Genomic DNA, 21,168 nt, shown 5'->3' with positions numbered 1-21,168 from the left:
AAGCTGAAGCTTAATAGGCTTTCGAATCTTGTATTCATCATATAATAATAAGAAAGAAAGAAAATAAATACTTAACTTAAAAATGCTTATTTAATATGCAATTAATACTTATATTTAATGATGATACAGTTTTATATAAATAAAAATGACGCCTATATTTGTTAAGAAAATACAAATGAAATTTCTACAAATGAAGTATCTATTTCAAACTTTTGAATCTTGGTTTATTTTTGTAAATTAATGTGATAAAATCATATCCAAGAAACAGCTCAGATTTAAATAAATTTTAAATTAATCATTTTAATTAAAACCAGTGTAGATGGAAGAGGATTATTTCAAGAAAACGTATAGAATATTTCATTATCTTTAGAAAATTTAAATTATGGTACTTAGAGCCCCCCCCCGAAGTGATGTTAATTCAAAATCCACTAAAATCACGACAGTCGCCTTCTTCTGTGTGAAATAAGTAAAACTAATCTTTCTAAAGAGTTAAGTTAAAAATTCTAACGGCGTTTCAGTTTAACATTCGAAAGAATCGAAAATCCAAAATGCACAAAGATTCGAATTTTCGAATCTGAATCACGAAATGAGCTTTTGAGCAGAGATAATTTGACATCTCGAAATCACATCCGAGAACCAAATATTGCATATTTGTATACGACCTCTTACAGCACTACGCCTATACGATTTTACGATAGTCAGGTTTTTGATCTGCTGTGTTTTCACAGCAGTTTGCAATTTATTGTAAGGGTGAAATTATATTAATTTGACCATCCTTGTGAAGAAAGTTATTAGACGTCTGTGGATTAATGCCTTGTGAAGTGTGATTCGTGCAATGTAAAGCTGTATTTAATTTTTGACATAATCATTAACATATGTTTTTAGCACGCAGAAAAACAGCAACAACCAACACTATCAGTGTATTTATACACATAAATGCACTTGTGTTTGTTTGCGTACATTGATTAGAGGATTCCGTTTTATGATTACCGTTTAATTAACAAATTACTAATAACTAACAAATAATTTAATATTAATCAGTTATTATACTGTTACTGTCAGAAAAATATTTTTGAAAAGCTGTGTGTTATTGTTCAAGAAGGTGAATGAATCAAATACCTTGTGATTATTAATAATTGAACAGAAGCATTTTTTTTCTTTGACGTAAAATTAGAACAGCGATAATGCAAAGGGTCAACTTCAATTTAAAACACTTTTCGGTCTAATTTCCAAGGCTCCATCTAAATGACGACAGATTTCAACAATTTAATGTTATTTTTGGGTTAAGTGTTTCATTTTCATCTTTTTTTTATAAAATTTATTATAAGGTGTCTTAAAATCGTGCTCTTAACTTGTTAAATTAGGGATCAGGGTCATTATATATCGCTAAGAAATATATGTATCCGAAAATAACGTTTTGCGAAGAATTTTATATCATAAAAGCCTTTTCAGGATATATACGTACACTGCTTATCAAGATCAGCTAAAGAATTTTAAAGATTGTAGCTTGCTATATAGTTTGTCTAACCGCCCCCTCTCCATTACTGAACGGATTCCGTTACGAGGGACAGACTTTCTGCTTCTGATCAGTTTAGATTCGTCAAGTTTTAATGATACCGTTTCGTTAAATCTTCTGTGAGAACTTCCCAAAGCGCGGGACGTTAGTTTTGCTATAATAAGTATTTTAATCGCAGAAATAGGAATTCATTAATGCAAATAAACGATTGTTGTTTATAAATGCACTTAAAATAGTTTAATTATTTTAAATATATCTGTCCAATTTTTTCTTTAGTTATTTTAAGTAAATTTCATGAATATTAATGAAACAGCTCCACGAATTAAAAATTTTATTCTCATAGGTGTGAATATTGTGCATATCATGATTCAGTAGTTATGATAAACTTAACTATTGTTGAAATTGAATAGCGCTAGAAATGCTAGTATCAAAAGTTTTATAAATGCACATATTTAGATCTGTCGAGGGTGCTCAAAGAATCACTAAATCGTATCGAAGCCTTTAAACAGCTTCCACATTTACATATTTTCCGAGTCTGTGTACTCACGAAGCTCTAAAAATGTTAACCGTAAACTCAATCCTTTAATTTATTAATTCTGATGTACGCAATTACCAGAATAAATATTCCCTCTGAAAGTCAATGCTTAATCATTTTATGTGCTATTTACTCAGACTTTCCTCCTGAGACTTGTTTACAGACAGTTTGTGTAATTAAAATATTTGGAGCTCAGAAACATTCTTTCGCTGAATTGGCATTTTCTGAAAGTTTAATCATGCTTGAATAAGTCATTGAATTATTTTCTGAGTTAAATTTGAAGTACATTCTTTAAAAAAGCGAGATCTATTAATATTTTATAACGGTTAACTAATTCTATTTGAAATTTCAGGATAGAGGAATCGATTGAAATTTCTCAGCTTATAAGTCCGAGAAAAACCATTTACAATAAACAGTTTTAATTTACGTCATTTCTCCTTTTTAGAACTTACGAAATTTCTTCTTTGGGATTTTTTCATTTATTCGGTCTCAAGAACATCGATTATATACGACCAATATGTGAAACACTGTGCTTACGTTACATGCATACTTAAATTTGATTCATTATACTTACTTACATTACATACAATTATCACGTGCATTTTGGCTTTATTACGGAAAAACACATTAAACCGTCTTTATATAGCTTGTTTACTTGATTTCGATTATGAAATCATAATTTTTCGTTCAGTTCTACTGTTTTATCACAGAACTTTACATCGACACTACTTTTTGTATCAATATATATACTAGATTTTTCATTGCAACATGAGAAAGATATCTCAATTATTTTTAAGGTTCCTCAGAATTCTCTTTCTAAATCAGAGTAATTCATGACGGTACTCTTCCTCACATGTAGACAGCCTTCGTGTACCACTTAATAAAATTAATCTAACTTCATTAATCAAAAGTACATTAAAAATGGTGATTTGTTCTTTTTGGAGCTGATTTCATGATTCGTACCTTTCGGTGAGCGCTAACTCGAAAATAAGTGAGGAGTTTCCAAACGGAAGAGTTTTTGAAAATAAGTTATAAAAGTCTTACCAAACCATTTATCCTTCAATTTTTTTTGCCATGTTACATATAGTTGTTGTTATTGAAACATTTTTAAATGACGAAATGAGTCTCGTAGACGTGCCCTTTTATAAATGAATTCAAGAATAAAATAAAATACTGCGGAAGAAATTTAAAAGATGGCAGTACCGTTAAAGATTATAAAATTATCTTTCTATATGTTTTTATCGTAAATAGCCGAAATTCGTTTCGATTCCTTATAACTATTAAAAATGCAAAGTATCTACCTGCATCGGTAATTTCGCGTTCTTACTATTGACAACTTGTTATTACGGAAGTTGGAAAAGACGCGAGATAAAAATTTTAATTCGGCCTTTTAACTCATCTTTCGGTTAGAACCCGTTCTTTCTACACTTAGTAATAACTAATCAGCTCAACTTGGTCGTGAATGATTTATACAGTATGCACTGATGGTTGCTTCTCCTCATGCGGTGATTGTATGGCTGGGAAAATTGATTAAGCGATCTAGAAACCGTAACGTTAGTCCGAAGTTATAATTTAACATAACACTTATTTTTAAATAGTTCTTTGAGTATTTTTTACAGTTTTTATCCCTGAATGTAAATACTTCATTGAATGTGTGGAAAGAAAAGTTTACTAATGACTTACTAAATAGCGAAGATGCCAAATTATCTAAATACACTGTTTAAATAACGAATATGCCAAATTATGTAACTCTGTTATGGCCAGAGAGGTATAGGAATATTATTTCAGGAAATTAAATAAGCTAAACTGGTATCGAAGAAAACTTCATTGCAGTTACCGATGTGTGAACCGTTCTGACATCATCGGAATGAGCGGCGTTCAGCGAATAATTGCAAAGTCCGAGAGTGATGAAATATTATATTATCTGCCAGTTGAAGAAATTTTCGATGTAATCAAAGGAGCGCACATAGCAATTGAATATGGAGATCACTATTAACTTCGAATGGGAACACGTAGAAAATATACCAGTATTAAACTACTAAAAAAAATCAGTTTTTTATGGCAATGTGTTAAGTCTGCAATATTAAAAATCTAATAAGAAGGGATTAGTTTCTTAACAAATTTTTCACGATTTAAACTGCTGATGCCAGGTGGATCTTATTAATATGCAAAGTCAAGTAGATAAGCAATCTAAATTATTAAATTAGGTTAAACATTAAGCGAAAGCAATTGGAATGCCGAACTTATTGCATAGTGATAACGGCTGAGAACAGCCATCTGCGTTGTAAACATATTTAAGTCTTTATGGACAGCATTTAATATGGTCAGAATCAAGGCTCGGTTAAATGAGTCAATCAAGATGTTAAAAACATGGTTATCGTTTAATAATAAAAAAGTAAAATGATCACATGGTATACCATGTGTTCGGTTTATGAAATACCTTTCATTTTATTCGGACTTAAAGCAAACTCCATATAAGGCTATGTTTGTCATCGAGCCTAGTGTTGGCTTAACTATTTCGTCTTTGCCTATTGACGGTTTCTTCTGGGAAAGAGCGGGAAGAAGGTTTAGGAAAAATTATTGGTGACACTAAAATTAACATAGCGGAAACTCATGGAGAAAATTCAAATACAGATTGCTATAGTCGAGAAACAGAACCAGAAATAATAGAATCTAAACCAGTAGTCTAAAACTAAAATTCACACAGGCCAGCTGACGGGCCACAACCGAAAAAAATAACGAAACAAAATTTAGCTAAATTTAACAATTGTTTACTATACATTTGTCAAAAAACACGCAAAAAACTATGCAGAGAAAAAGTCAAATTTAAGCTTCTGAAGGAAATTCCTATTGGTCACACTTTGTAATTCAAATGGTTTCACCGCTAAATATTAAAATTTTCATTTGACGGTATTTATTGAAATAATTCTATTATTTTGAAGTAACCGCTAAATAATTACTCTCAAACTCAAATTGCTTGTGGGTCGAGTGCTCGGTTTGAAAGCAAGCTGATGGGCCAAGACACTTTTTTTTTTTTTTTTTTAAGTTTAAAAATATTTTAACGAAACAAATAAAAATAAATAATTTTTTAAAATTTAGTTTACTGAATAGTTATAAAAACGTACATAAATAACAATAACACAAAGGAAGCAATTGTAGTTTATATTTCTTTGCCATCTGAAGTTTAAAAGCTGATACCTGCAAGAAGTTTCTATAGATTACACTTAGTAATTCAAGCGCAGTGGCAGTTAAATATAAATTTTAGATTGACATTTATTTCAGTCAGTTCCAGTATGTTGAATTTAACTACTAAATAACTTACTTTTAATCTTACCCGGAAATTTCAGAATACTGAAGTAACACCAACTTTCGGCTAGGAAACTAGATTTGCTGTCGAAACCGACGACAAAAAATTTCCCACATTGCTCTGATCACTTGGCTTGATGTGGAAGCATACAGTGGCAAAGCCTATTCATTCCAAACTTTTCCTTCAATAGTAATTGTGTACATAAGCTACGTACATATGTTTATGTCTCTAAGACTATAAGCACTGTTTTTTGCAACAAATATGCAATTAAAACGTTTCACTTCGTAGTGATAGCCAGTCATCGCTAGTAAGAATGCGGAATTACGGATGCTCAAAGATACTTCGCTTTTTTACGCATAATTAAGCCTCAAAACAAATTTTAGCTATTTATGGTAGCATGTGCATTTTTTTACTCTTTCCTTTATCACTTTGTGAAGGATGGCAATACTTTACTTAGTAGTTTATACTTTACTTAGTAGTTACTTTATATTTTTAGTGTAGTCAGTTCATTTAAATTTAATAAACATGCAGGATAGATGGAGAAGTAAATTGATGCCTTTTTTCATCTCCAAGCGATGACTAGTTTAGCAACTGAAGAACACGGCTAAATTCAGTTCAAGAGAACTAGTTCTAAACTGTTTTTCAATTTTTTAGTAACGCAGGTACAAATATCTTAAATGTAAATCGAAAAGTAGAGAAATACTTATAAGTAAATCTAAAAATAGAGAAATGCTTGCAGCAGGTAGTTTTACTGTTTTGGAGTTCAAACGATGCATGAGATTATTTACAGATTTAATCATTTACAATCATTAGCTGACTGACTTGAGGCTGAAATAATTGCATACTCAAATTATACAAAACAGTGCTAAATGTACCTTGTGGCTTCTTATGGCAACTGTATTTATAGTTTCACAAAACGAAACGGAAGGAAAGAGTATTATCGGAATATTCTGAAAAATTCTTTTCTGGGCATTCTTTTCTCGGTGTCCGTATCTCGGCGAACGTCATGGTTGCATGACTGTTTATGTGATGTCTTCCATGTGCAATTGTAAAGCTAGTCAGTTTCTCTTAAATAGATCTCCTTTTGATCTTGGGAAGATAAGAGCTGTACGATAGATGGGAGCAAGGTCAGTGGGGAGAGTTATGATAAATACCGAAAAATTTATTCCTGTGTTATTTGAGACGTTTTCGTGATTATTGAACGTGTGTTTGAGGTTTCATGATGATCTCGACTAGCTGTTTATTTCAAGTGCTTTAGTACCTATAAGAGATACATTGTCCTTAAATCTGAAAGACGTTCTATGCGCTGCCCTTATTGTCCATGTAACCTGAACAGAAAGCAGCAGATATTAAGCTGTCTTCAAAACTTCTGTTCTTTCAGAATCAGATTTTTCGAATTACAATTAAAATTTTGTCGAGTAATCCTGTAGAGTCATTAGGTTATACTGAAGCAGGAGCTTGAAAAACGTGAAACGTTCTCGCTGGGATTCGAACTCCGGACCTTCCGAATATGCGTCGAGTATGCTTCCAGTTACACCACGAAGGCATGCGGAAAACAGGAAGAAAATACCTTATAACCGTGCTTCGGTATTCCTTTGTATTTTTGCTTGAGAGAAAACACAAAAACTATTACTTTCTAACCACTATAAAATATATATGATTAAAGACGATCAAATTAGATACCTGGTTCCTACCTCCACTTACCTCGACCCACAGTAACAAATGCATAGACAAATCTTTGCATAAATGTATAGCAATATAGGAACAAATTTCTCTGATTATGAACGTTAGTCTCGAAGACTTATTTCACTTTTTTGGCTCGCCTTCTTGGAAACTTAATGTTATCTTTGCCCTTAGTTGTAAACTATAAACCAAACAGAAATTCCATGCAATGAGTACAATGATCAACCTTTTCTTAGGTTCATTAAGAACTACGTTAAATGAATGCTAGTACTTCCTTTGGATGTTTTTGCTGTGCGGAAACATAGTTAACGCATAGTTAGTGCGTAGTTAATACCTTAACACATTACTGCGGTGCCGCTAGGGAACGCATGTTAAGGGGACGTGGTACAAAAAATCTGTGAAATAACCCACTTTCCAGTTTTGGGCTAAAAGTATGCTTCATACCTTTACTACAGTGAGAAGAATTTTTAAAACGATCTGACGATAATAAATGGCGTAAAAAGGCTTTTAAAAAATTTTACAGCCTTTTAATGTCATACCCGCCTCAGTGTTTATTTTCATTTACTTCTTAATTACCTCAGTTATTTATTAAAAAAGTGCAGAATAGGTACGTAATTAAATGTGACTGCAACTATCAGAAAATTCTGTGTATACGTGTAATCTGATTGCCTTTAAATACTGAGTGAAGCTCGGGCAAAAAAAAAAAAAAAAAATTGTTTTTTCGCTTTTGAACTTGCAGGCTGCTTTTTTTTCTTTGTTACTCAGTTCAGTAAATATTTCTGTGTATTATCAACTAATTTTGTTATGGCTCTTCAAAAACAAAAATTACTTGTGATAGACATGAACAGAAAGAAGTGGCATAATGAAAGTGATGATGTTCCTGTCACTAGCATTACTGAATATCGTGCTGGAACAAATATCAAACCTTTTAAATAATTAAAATACTTGAAACTTCACTTAAAGAAATCTCTTTCTCTCTCTATATATATATTCTCATTCTGGTATATATATATATATATACACCAGAATGAATGGCTAAAAGACTAGAAGAAATTACGTATGCTGCTAGGCAATTTTAAGGAAAATGTTTGTTCAAACTTCAAGTTATGCTTTTTATCAAACTAATTAAACAATAAGTTAATATTATTAATGGTGATTATAAGTGTTTTAAAAAGTGTTATAATTAATTTATATTTAAAATTCTTTTGAACTTGCTTTACAAAACAAAAGCGGAGAAAGAAAATTCTAACATTTTATGATCTGTTCAGAAATGTTTCCGGTCAGATAAGGTTTCAAATAAAACCTTGCAATTTTCAATTAGTTTATATTCAGTTGAATAGCAATAAGTTGAATTTTATACATATATGTATATATATATTGAAATTCAGTAAAGAAATAGTTTAAAAATTATTAAAGTAGGATTTTAAGAGTTTACATTTTTAACTCAGTCATATCAGTCTGCACGTTTTCGATAAATCCTTTTACTCTCTTAAATCTTTCACAGATATGGACTGAACGATATAATATTGTTACTGCTTGTTAATTATAATAAATTTAACACAAAACAAAGGATGGATTTTTAATGAATTGAAATCATATTTTTCAAAGTTTTTTTCATATAAATATGCTTTTTCATTTTTCTTAGGAAATTAGTTCATTAATAGGAAAATGGATCCCTGAAGTTATAAAGAACGTTCGAATAAATACAGCAAAAAATTTGGTTAAAACATAGAAAACTGTAGAAGAAGAAGGGTGTTTTAATTGTTAAATTTTTCTTCAAAAACTTTAATATAATAAAAAAATTTACCCGCAAATACTGTTTTTCAGCTTAAGATCATCATCAGAGCTATCTAATAATATTATTCATAAAAAATAGAAGAAAATTCTTCCAAAACGTTTTCCAAATTTATCAAGTTGCATAACAATGATAGTTTGACCTCTTTTCTATTATTGGTAATTGAACAGACTAATTGCATTGATATTTCGACTTTTTCCAGCCGTGTTTAACTTGCCGCTATGGAAACAGCCTCATTTTAGCATGATAGCAGTAGCATCCTTTCCAGGTTAGTAAAGTACATTGCTACAACGCATGTGCACTTTTGATCAGAAATGCACATGCTACTTCTTCTATTTGAGCAAGAAACACATATGTATATGGTTGTAGGCAAAGCTGGATGTAGGCTTTATATCTTTAAATATTAATCTTAGAAAGAAACTGCCGACTATGAAGTTTCACGGACGAAGTAGAAAACTTTGCACTGATTTAATACCTAAAAATGCGTTATCTAATTTGTTATAGGAGCTCCATAGAGCAAATTTTTCAATCAGTTAAACATCTATTATAGTAACTTAAATATGAAGGATTCGAAGTATTTTAGTGAGTTAAATATTAAGGATTCGCAGTATTTTAGTGAGTTAAATATTAAGGATTCGCAATATTCTAGTAAGAAATTTTGCGGAATTCTACAGTTTGATTGGATCAAAGGCCTCTGGGTGATCAGAAGAGGAAATTTCTTTCAGGAAGACACTTTTTTCATGTCGCAATTTTATCTTATATCTTCAAAATGTGTATAATTAGCTAGTATTTGTTATGAGTTTAACCCTTTGCGGCATAGTGTGTCCTGTCTGGACCCACCTAAAACTTTCTTTCTGTACGCACAGAAAAATTGAATGAAAAAGGATTTATAGGTTACTATAGGTTACTCTGAACCTTCTTTATTTATGGTAGACGGCAGCTGAACACGAACCAGTCCATATATTTTAGCCATGTTTAGTATTTTAAGACCCTCATTTTTCAAAGAAATCTTCCAGTTTTTTTAGGGTATAAAAGGAATTGTTTGAAAAGAAATTTCTATGTTATTTTTTTCGTTGTATGCTAATCTCCTTATTCTATATTAGTTTTAAATTTTTACCTTGAAATCTTGCCTAAAATCAAACGGTGAACCCTAGGTGTGCTCAGACCGAGCTCACTGATAATCTAGGACAACGGAGAGTCTGTATTCTTTGTTTCTCCGCATTTCATCGGTCAGTTCATTGACAACAATGCTCGTTTCAGCACTCTTTTCGAAGCTCTATTCAATCAGTGTGCACACTTTGGGCACACCCACAGAGTTAAAACGATAAGTGCTATCTTCACAAAATTTTACTTGTGTACTCCTCTAGGCCTAATTAGACTGCCTTTTTTTTATCAAAACTCCAACTTTAAAAGGTAGCGTGCCGGAAAGTGTTAAGCAAATAGCTATTCAGTGCTTTATCGTAATCTAAGTGATCAAGATCAGGTCATTGCCGTATCTACAATGCCAGGATATGAGAATCAGCAGTTACATTATTTGTGAGTCAAGAAAACTTGTATGTGAATTTTGCTACAATTCGTAATTTTAAAAAGATTCTTTTAAAATTTCTCGTAATATGTTAAAAATCATCGAAAAAGCAACAAAGCAGATATTTTTACAATTATCCAATTTCAAAATTAATTAAATCTGCATAAAAATCTTAGGATAAGAGATGATGCAAAACCTAGGCAGGAATCAAAAGTTAGTCATTTTTTCCCAAGCACATCGAGATTAAGTTACTGAAAATTAGAAAATATTCTAAGACAGGGAAGTAAAATATACTGAACATGTGGGAGTCAGAAACAAAATTAAAGTCTTACAACAAATCATGCACTTATTTTAACCCTTTTAATAGTGCAGGCCAGTTAACACGCTTTCTGGATTTAGTAGAAGTACCATTTGAGGATAACTTCATTTAACAGTCATTTTTATAGCTTTAGCAGAAAGTTTTGACGGTAAGAATGAAATTTATAAAATACTGAGCATTTCGCTCAAACATGGTTCACATTACTTAGGAATTCTGAAAGAACAAAATTAGTTTACTGCTTTATACTAAGGATATACACAGAATGTTATACAATTTTAAATAGCTTTTGATCCTGTAATCTTAAAAAATCTAATAGAACTATTCCAAATAAAATATGGTTATTTTTTAATAAAATGGAGATAGGTACGATTATATTACTCAAAATTTTGGTTTCTGCTCATTGGAAAAGAATTTCAAAAGTGTTTGTAAAGATGTTGCATTAGTAAAATGGCAATGAGATACTTTCTTCGCAAAATCGCGTTCAAAGATAAGTTGTTCGAATAAGGTAAAATCAGAAAGAATTGTAATCGAATTTAAATTTTGCTTCGAGTTCGGCAATAGTATGTACATTCTAAAAATTGGTTCTTGGAGAAAGTAGAAAAAAAAGTTTTCATTAGTTTCTTCTATCCTACTTAAGATTTTTTTAAAGGAAGGTGAGGAGAACCATCGTACGTAAGGTGAGAAACTGGAACTGAAAAGAACTATCAAGATTATGACTTGTAGCACTTTCACCTAGAATAACAAATTGTGGTTATTGCCAGTCTCACTTGTCTGACAATGGTTAGCACGAGCCTACGTCATTCATCCTGGAAAGGAGTCAAATGCGTATGTCGTTGGCAAGAGCTTTGAGCACCATATAAGATGACAGCTCGAATTTAGCTCCGTTCCTTCCTCAGTTTTGAGAAAGAGCACCCCAGGTGGACGCATTCGAGGGTCTCTCACCTTTCTTCTTCTACCAGCAACTTCTCTAGAGGACTTTCGGCTGGCCACGTATTCAGAGTGCCCCTATGCCGCACGGACACTATGCATTCATGCCTTCTGCTGGATTCGAACCCGGTCCCTTCGGTACTGAAGTCAGAGTCACTAACCACTATTCCGGATGAGCAGCTAATTAACAAAGAAATTCTGAAGTCTTATAAAACTGAATTTCTTAACGTACGAATTTTGCATTTCAACAAGTCAGGATTTGAAACCTATTCTGCATTAATATATTTTGGATTGAAAATGTACTTTTTGCTTATGAACGGCCTCCAAAAGTATTAATGATATCTAAGATAATTTTGAATGTACCAGGTATTTTCTTTTTGAAAAACCCGGATATTTTTCTCACAGACATTTCCTCCCTGCAAATCAATATAAAAATTTAGATTTAGTATATTTTATTAAGGAAGCTTTTGATAATGCTTGTTTCTGGAATAGGGACTATGGGGCTACAGTAGGTCATCCAAGATATATTTATAAGCGTGAACGTTTTAAAACATCGTATATATGCTTATGTATATGGATTCGAAATCCAACACAAGTCGAAAGAAGATACACAAAGAATGACTGAAACGTAGCCTTAACAGAAAGTACTTTTTTAAAGGGGGGAAAGGGAAGATGCTATTGCTTATTTGGTTTTTGTTGCTCGGTTACAAGGTCAACAGGATAATCATGGCGTATAACACTTCATTATTTTTTTAATTTAACGCACATTTTATAATTTTTAGGTTATTCAAAGTCAGTTTTCTATAAAATTTTTATTTCAAAAAACAGTTTAAACCGCTGGTAACGACAAAATCACTTTCTTTTTATAGATTGGTCATTAATGTCTTAAATCAATTATTCTAATGGTATGTTTTGGGCTGAATAATCTAACCGTTAGTGTCAGCATCAAAGTTACCTTTTTTAAATAACTAACTTAACTGAGCTGATACAAATTTCGGTGTCCCAAACTTCTGACGTCTTCTTAGTCTGAACTAAACCAGCACTTGCTTTCTTTCATTGTGTGTTAAATTGATCCACCCTCTAAAGCCATGATAAGGAATGCAATTAATTCCCCGCAAAAAAGGCATTTCCATTCTTTTATCCCATTTGTGTTATTGCTAAGAATTTATGCGTGACGGACCAAGTGTTTCCATGTCTTCATCTGCATGAACGATCTGACTTCTGGCTTCTTTCTGAATAACCGATGACCAATTAAAATGCACCCCTAGCTGACAGGTTATTGGCGGGCTCCTTTGTGGTCTCGGGATATAATTGATTAGCACCACGGTAAACACAGGTTCCAACTTGTTTAATGAAGCGGACATTTTTATCGCCGGGTTTTAATGATTTTGAAGGAGGAGAGGCGGATCAATGATCTTTTTTTCCTTCGCTCTTTTATCTCTCCTCCTTCAGTTGGTTGTATTCAGTATTCTTCGCAATATCGAGTGAATAAATCTGCGGTTTTTGCAGCTCTTGATTGAGTTAAGACGATGAATGAAACATTACCTCAGAAAGCTAGATAGAACTAGAAGATCAGTGTTCAGTTATTGCCAGCTTGGTTGAAAATGATAGGCAGTAAGCGAGTTTTTTTATCTGAAAAAGTGTTAAAAATATATTAAGTTTTTAATGCATCGAATTCAGATCATTTAAACGAGTAATTTCCTAATACTCAGACAAAATATAATAATTATTTAAATAGATTTAAGTGTGAAAATTCATATTTCATTGGTGAAGTTTTTTAACAGTAAATCTTTTAAACCTTATATTTTCATCGTATGCTTTCAGAACTTAAATTCAGCTTTAAATATTAATTTTTAAAGCTTAAATCTGAATCTGACTAGGATTTTATTTTTTGTGTATTTATTAATTTTTTCAAGAAATATTGCGCAGTTCTTCATCATGCGTTATGCACGTAATATGCATATTTCTTTCTCTCAGTATCATTCTGCGATTCTCAGCTCTAAAAGCAGATCAAAGTATGAAAAAAATCTTCATGCAATGCTGAAAACTTCAGTACGTTCGACCTATCTTGAAGGTACTAATTTACGCATTTGTTGCATTTTAAAGTATGTAACAGATCTTGGAAAATCATACAAATAAAGCTAATATTCCAGGTCTTTAAAAGCATGCAATACTTCAGCTTTGTTTAACATTGCTTTAATACTTTGATAATTTTATCAGTTATGATGTTTAGCTTTTTGTAAAGGATTTTGTTTTTCATATATAATAAACATCTTTGTCTATTTCAGGCGCTGTAGCCGCATCAAAAGCTTACATCGATGCCCTGGGTAAACTAGCTCGACATGCTCATCAAGGTACATGGGGAGGTTGCACAGACATAGGTAAGAGGTATCACCGTCTCACCATCTTCCCGTTAGGTTGAAATTCAGTTGTTTAAGGTTTTTGAATTGCAGTATATTTTATAGTGTTCTAAGTTTTTGTTTTATAGTTTCCTATAGTTTTTCTATTGCTAAAAGTCATAATTTGTGGAGTTACGTGAATTTAAATAAATAATTATTGGCCAGTGCATCGTATATTATATCGGTTAAGGTAACGTTACTCTTGTGCATTTTACGTTCAAAATAATCGTAACATGAAACTTTTATGCTTTCTAACAAAAATGCAGAAAGTACAGCTTTATTTGATACTACTAAATATTACGCTATTTTAAAGAATTTTTGAATTAAAAATAGTCTTTAAATTTAATGAAAATACTATATAATATGGTATTACTGCGCTTTTTAATATATTCTTTCGTGTAAGACGTTTTATAGAATAAAATATTTGTCGTAATTTTAAGAACTGCAACACAAAATATAGCTTCTAGTTTTCTTTGAGAAGACGAAATTAGCTCACTGAAGAAAATTTGATCATTCTCAAAAGAAATCTCCTGCGAGCGAGCAGTCAACCTAGTTTTAGAAGATTGATAATCCAGCCTCAAGTCTTATCTTACTGGATATTTATAAAAGAAGGTGACTAGGCAAAACTCATACAAAATAATGGCCTATAATGTGAGATTCATTGGAAATATTTTTTTAAAAATAATTCCTGGTAAATAAAAAATTTACGCAATTTTTCCTTCACGTTTTCAAAAACTGCTACTATTGTTTTCTCGCTAGTTCTTTCCCTAGACGTCGGAATATAAGATAATCTCTGCCATTTAGACCTGATGATATGATTCTAATCAGCTTTTTCTACCTGAAACTTTATAATGTATTCTGAAATTAAGTACTGGAAGCAGTTCATATAATAATTTCTCATTTGCTGTCAAACGCTTGTTGAGAGCTTGTGTATTGTTTTGTAACTGTCGAGCTACAAAAGATGTTGACATTGGATTTAAAATTTCATAAACATATGAAGTGGTCCTGTAAAATAAATGTTTAATAAATCATAACGATTCTAAGAAAATTATATAGAAAGGTATTTTAAAGTTACAAAGGTTCTTCAAAACGTTTGCAAGAAAAAAAAGTATCATTCAATGCTCAGCCACAAACACACTATTCAGGTTTGATAAATGAATTAAATAAGGTTGGATTACCGACTACGAACATTCAGACTTGTGCCACACTTTTAGTAAACGTACAAAAAAAAAATTAGATTTTTGCTCGCGCTTTCTATACAGTTTCAATGATTAAGTATTATTTTATCATATTAAATATCATTTAAAACAAAAGAAACACGCTTTTGTGATATGCAAAATTAACCCTGAAGGAATTGTAAACTTTTGAGTTAAAATACTCCTCAAAACAGAAATACAGCGAAAAGGTTTACGTCATGATCATGTGAAAACTCAGTTACGTTATGTAAGAACAAAATGTCTAAATTTATCATTTCTATAAATAAAAATTTAATTCGCAATTCTTCTGAAGTAAAATGCCTTTTTAGAAATTCCATATTTGAAATATTCTGTGTTCTAGATCTGCCATTCAAACTTTTACCAGTATATACATGAATTTTAGTATATCAGAATCGGTATTTCTAGAGGAAAGCAAACGTGAAGAATTTTTTTCTTCTACATTTTTTTTTCTACAGGGCATTGTAAAATTTTTAATTTGTACACTTTTTTTACTAGAAGATGCCATGAGAGTAAACCTATTGCGGTTTAAAAGTTGGTTAACATCAAGTTAAAAATGTTGGTTAACATCAAGTTAAAAATGTTGGTTAACATCAAGTTAAAAAGTTGGTTAACAAAGTTGGTTACTTGGTTAATGTCTTAAAACAGAAGGCTGGGTCTATAACCAATAAGTTGAGACATTTTACTCGTGCAATTGTTTTAAAACTGCCTTGCATATTATCTGCTGAAACTCACCATTACTGGGAACATTATTATTGCAAAATTATGTCTGATTATTTATTCTTGCGATGTTCTCCATTTAGATCACATAACTGTTATTTTCTTTAATTGTTACGTGTTAAAGTCTTCCATTTGGTGTAGGGTTGAGCTCCGAACTCTATCTTTTCCAATACAGCTGTGAGAAAATTCTATTTTCGTGATTATAATACCAAAATGCCCGAGACTTTATACATGGATTTCTTTTATTTTAATATATTGGCCTTAATATATTGGCAATTGCAAGGGCATATCTCAAGATGCACGTATATATATTTACTTAAGAGCGTAACAAAAAGTATTCTAGGACGTATTTATACGCCCGGTAGGATGGAGGGATTTAAGCTTTCCCATATAAGTAAAACATGCAACTTAATATTCATTAAGAAAGCCTCTCTATATTTGTTATCAATTTGTCTAACTTTATGTAGAATCTAAAGGATCACGATTTCATGTCGGTGAAATAAGCGTCATTCATTCTTTGACGCTATTGGGCCAGGCTGGATTTACTACAGCAACTGCATTTCCTTCAATAATGATTCACTTACAGGGCAATGAAATCTACCCGTAAAATCCACTAGAGAATTACCGCTGCCCGGCTAATGCCGCAGTAAAAAAGCTATTATGTCTGTTACGACCTGAGTTTAACTGCATCGTTTCTGTATACTTGGTTAAGTTTAGCAAAAGCTGTTTGGAGTTTGTGGATGATTAAGAAGGGGATTTACGGAGATAGCAGATGCTTTACTTCTGATAACAGATACTCTAAAGCTAATTGTGGGTTGGAAATGAATGAGAAAGGCTTGGTCATATTCTGCTTAAAATTCTTCTGCGCAGAAACAAATCTTTCATCTGAAGATTGTCATTTGTATTTGTTCTCAGAAATGATGTTCAGGGGTAAAAACCTTTAAAAATAGTTAAGAAAAATTATACATTACAATTATTCCTATAAAGTCGCTTATATATCTCTGTAAATTGTAATTTTGTTAAATTTGAAAGAGATGTGAAAATTTTCGGTACATTAGAACTTTGATTATCTGGAATAACTAGAACCAATGCATCTGGATATTCGAAAAGTCTGGTGCGCTTTTTTTGTAAGCCAAATATTAAGTAATGGATTTTTCATTATGCATGCTAATTTATGCGAGGGTATAGGAGGTAACCTGAAAACCCTATAATCCAGAACTAGCCCTTTAAGATTATAACTTGTGGAGATTAATTTAGCTAAGAGTTATAGTCACATTTCATTCTCATTTTCACCGACGCTTTCTTGCCAGAATGTTATTAAGCTAGAGCACGTATAGTCAAATGATGTAGAAAGAAATAGTATTTAAGAGAAAGTTTTGGAAGTTGATTTTAGAGCGTGTTATGCCTTCTTGAAGGCCACGTTGCTATCGTGAATTACTAGCCATTAGATTTCTGTTCCGTGGAACGCTTCTAGCCATTATGCTTTTTACGCCGACTTTTACATCCTGTGAGCCTTTAGGCTAAACTTACTACATTTTATTTTAAGTTCATCATTACCTGTTCTGAATTAAGTCAGAAGTGCTGGCTTTGTATATGCTGAAGTGGGGTCATCTGTGAAATTATATTGAATGAATAAAGGGTTCTTAACACCCTTCTTCTCATATTTTTCGTAATTAAGACCTGAGGATAATTCCTCACACAGTCTTTTAGGTCTCGTTAGTTTATGCTGTCCAAGAACACGAGACACTATAAACTAATGCATAGAACTATGAAATCTAATGCATGAAAAAGAGCTCTTGGCAATTAATTAACGCATAGATTTTTTAATTTATTTTTTGTCATGTAGGTCAACTAAAAATATATAGTTTAATTAACCAGATTAATTTTACTTCGTTTAGAAAAACTGAATTTTCAGATATATGGAATTCAGAAAAGTAAAATTCAGTTGTATTTTTATTCCAAACACAAAAGAATTAAAAATATTTATTGCGACTATTAATTAGGATACTACTTGCCTTTTGTAATAATGTTTTTTTTGGGGGGGGATTGCTCTTACCCTGTTTCTTTTATAAAAGTTTTTACTAGTTCTACAAATTCTCTAGAACTGTACTTTTACTGTTTTTGTTGAAACGTTTTCCTATATTAAAAATTTTGTGTTCTCAGCAGAGCTTTTTCTTTTCTATTTCCATAATTTTCTCCCTTCTTTTATGATTACTTAAAAACTATAAAAATCATTAAAGAAACTGATACTGAGAATTTCACAATATTGGCAGATTTTGATATTTCTGAACACGGTTTGATAATTTTTCCAGTAATATTTATAAATCAAGCGTGGAGAAGAGACTCTGTAGGTTCTAATTTAATTCACTTTAATACGGAAAATCTTCACGAATTTAATATGCCATGTGCTATAATTTATATCGCTGTTAAACATAATTCCAAATCCCATTAATCAATTTATAATATAGTTTTTTAATTCGAGTATTAAATGTGAAAATGTGATTAATTTAGTATAAAATAATATTTTAATGAGATAAACATTTTACTCCTACTGTTAGGTGTAATGCATATTATGTCAAAAATCCGTAGCACTGTCTTTATAAGTTATTAGAGCTACAAATTTGTATTCAAGTGTTTGATAGTGTAATTAAGGTAGGCCACAGTTTACACAAATTTTTTTCTGACATTTCTGAAAAATCTAAATTTTATAGCTATTATTTTTGAATTTGAAATTATTTTTGAAATAGAAGTATAAACTGCTATTTGATAATTATTCAAGTACATATAGCATAATTAACCAATATATACCTTCTGTTGAAGGAAACTCTTATTTAATATTTCAAACAGTTAAACTATTAACATAAAAAGCTTGATATTTTTAAAATTATTATAATCATTTGTTACTTTTTTATAATTTTCTACCATTTCTTTTAGTTTATAATTAGAGTGCCAAGACATTGAACTTAACTATTCCGACCACACTCTAATTACATAAAAGCTATGAAATTGTATTTGTAGATGCCTAGAGTGCACTTTTCAGAAGTAAGCAAGAAAATTAAAGCTCTGAATAGCATTTGTATTCCGTTACGTTTCCTCCATGAAGCCCTCGATGATGTTTGGCTTGGCTGAACGCAGATGAGAATTCATCAGTACTGAATGCTGTACCTATAATGCTTTTATCAGTATTATTAGAGCTTTAATGATATTTCATTAGGAAAGAAAATTACTTACTAAAAGTGTTTTAAGGGAATAATACTTTAAATTAAATCCAAAAGTGTTCATTACTGACTATGGTACAGTTACTTAAGTAGGGCTAAACTATAGTTCCATATTTCCCCTAAAATATTGGTAGCATTTTAAATAGATAGTATTATTTTATGGTAAGCCATTTTAGAGATATCATCATAATGAATCATTAACAGTAAAGTTTCTTTTTTGCGGAAAGTTTCGCAGACATTTTCCCAGTAATGTTGCACAGATAAATTTCCTTCCCTTAAAATATCTCCTTTTGCCTCTACGAATGTAAAGAAACTATCAAAGACATATTATATATAAGTTAATACACTGCACAAGAATAGAGTATTAAAACACTTTCGCATTTGACCATGTTGAGGCAGAATATGTACTAAAAATCCCGGTAAAAATTACCGTTCATTCCTTTACTTAAATCAATCGTGGCATTTTTTGTTGTCTAGAATTTATCTTTCTTACTTTCCCACATTTTTTTACAGTAATAGAATACGGGCGAACAATTAGTCTATAATATGTAATGCAAAGTGCTTATATTCATTATATTTAGAACCACTAACTGTCTTTTACGTGAATTCGTTTTAGCTATTCTATACAGCATATTAATAGATAGCTATATATTATCGCACTTTAGCGTAATCTGATTTGATCATTACTAGAAATAGTTCAGCATGTTTTTATTAGGAATTACTAACTATACATTATTAATTTTCGAGAGCATGTTATTTTTTCTCAATTTTTTAATTTGAAATGTTTAAAAATTTAATTGTAAAATAAGAATAATCAGTGTACGGTAATATTTATTTACATTTAGAGTTTAATATTAATATACACATATTCAATGGATTTTTTCGAGTAGCTGCAGATGCCTTTGGCTCTCAGTTTTCGTATACTTTTTATTTAATAAGAGTTAATTTTATTTCAAAATTAAAATTCGTCTCAGTTTTTTCTTGTTTCATTAAGCAAAAGATGATAGGTATTTTCAATATAATGGCTTTCTAATTTAAAACCAGAAAACATATATTAAAAGAATATAATTACATCCAGGTATTAGAAGGGATTAAAGGAATTTTTACGATATGTTAAAATAAAATCAATTTTTTTAAGTATTTATTCAACTTTAAGTGTTGCATACCTATAGAAAGAAAAAAAAATGAGAATAATTGAAGGTATAATTCAGTATGTAAAAGTTGTTTTAATTAATGCGTTATTATCTATGTTAAAATCTTCCCTCTACTCCTACTGTTTCGTCTGCTTCACAAGAATGTGTAAGTGAAACATGTTTAAATAGGAGTCAAACATCTAAGGGAGAAAACTGACAACTTTAGATTGATTGTCATCTCCGCCAGGAGTGGAAGGAAATTTGTGATAATTTAGTTCTGTACTTCGAGCTAAAGTTAGTTGTTTTATTTCTGCTATATTATCTTAGTGTTTTGGCATTTCTAGTTAAAAAGAATACTACGACAATTTTTCGTAGAAAGTTTCTTTACTATTTGATTAAGTCACCCAAAGTTGAAACTTTAGCTAGGTTTCTGCTCGAAATGAGTAAATGACTTTTACAATATTAACAATGTAACGGGAATATTTAAAGACAAAATAGGTATTATAGTTTCAAATAACGTGCTATATGAGTGTATGAGCTGAAAACAAAATTTAATCCTTAGTTTTATTTCTGCTATATTTTCTTGGTGTTCTGGCATTTGTACTTAAAAAGAACATGAATTTTTTTCTGACGGTGTGGAAGGTTTAGTTATTTTTAAATCAAGTCCAAAGTCAGCCCAAAGTTAAAATTCTGAATGAAAATTCAGATAGTTGTCTGTTCTAATTTAAGGAATGGCTTTAACAGTATTAAGAAAATAACGTCACATTTAGCGAGAAACGTAGATGTTATAATTTCAAATGACGTGTTGTAGAGTCTATATTGATACAATGATCAAATGAGGAAAGAAATATGAAATTTAATTCAGTGCACTACAAAG

The 21,168-nt window shown here is 31.1% G+C and overlaps 1 protein-coding gene across 3 annotated transcripts in view; it reads left to right on the top strand.

Annotated features, from left to right (window-relative positions):
- LOC118196369 (BAR/IMD domain-containing adapter protein 2-like) overlaps positions 1–21,168 on the top strand; it is a 299,892-nt gene that overhangs the window by 143,098 nt on the left and 135,626 nt on the right. For all 3 annotated transcript variants that reach the window (XM_085817242.1, XM_085817241.1, XM_085817240.1), the window contains exon 3: positions 13,896–13,988. In XM_085817242.1, the coding sequence (XP_085673368.1) occupies positions 13,896–13,988 (93 nt within the window). The remainder of the gene's footprint in view (positions 1–13,895; positions 13,989–21,168) is intronic.

This window comes from Stegodyphus dumicola, chromosome 5, assembly GCF_044657685.1.
Source record: "Stegodyphus dumicola isolate Sdum_Otavi_A_Nest chromosome 5, ASM4465768v1".
NCBI lineage: Eukaryota > Metazoa > Arthropoda > Arachnida > Araneae > Eresidae > Stegodyphus > Stegodyphus dumicola.
Note: the sequence above shows the minus strand (reverse complement) of the source record. Positions and strands in the feature narration are given on the sequence as shown.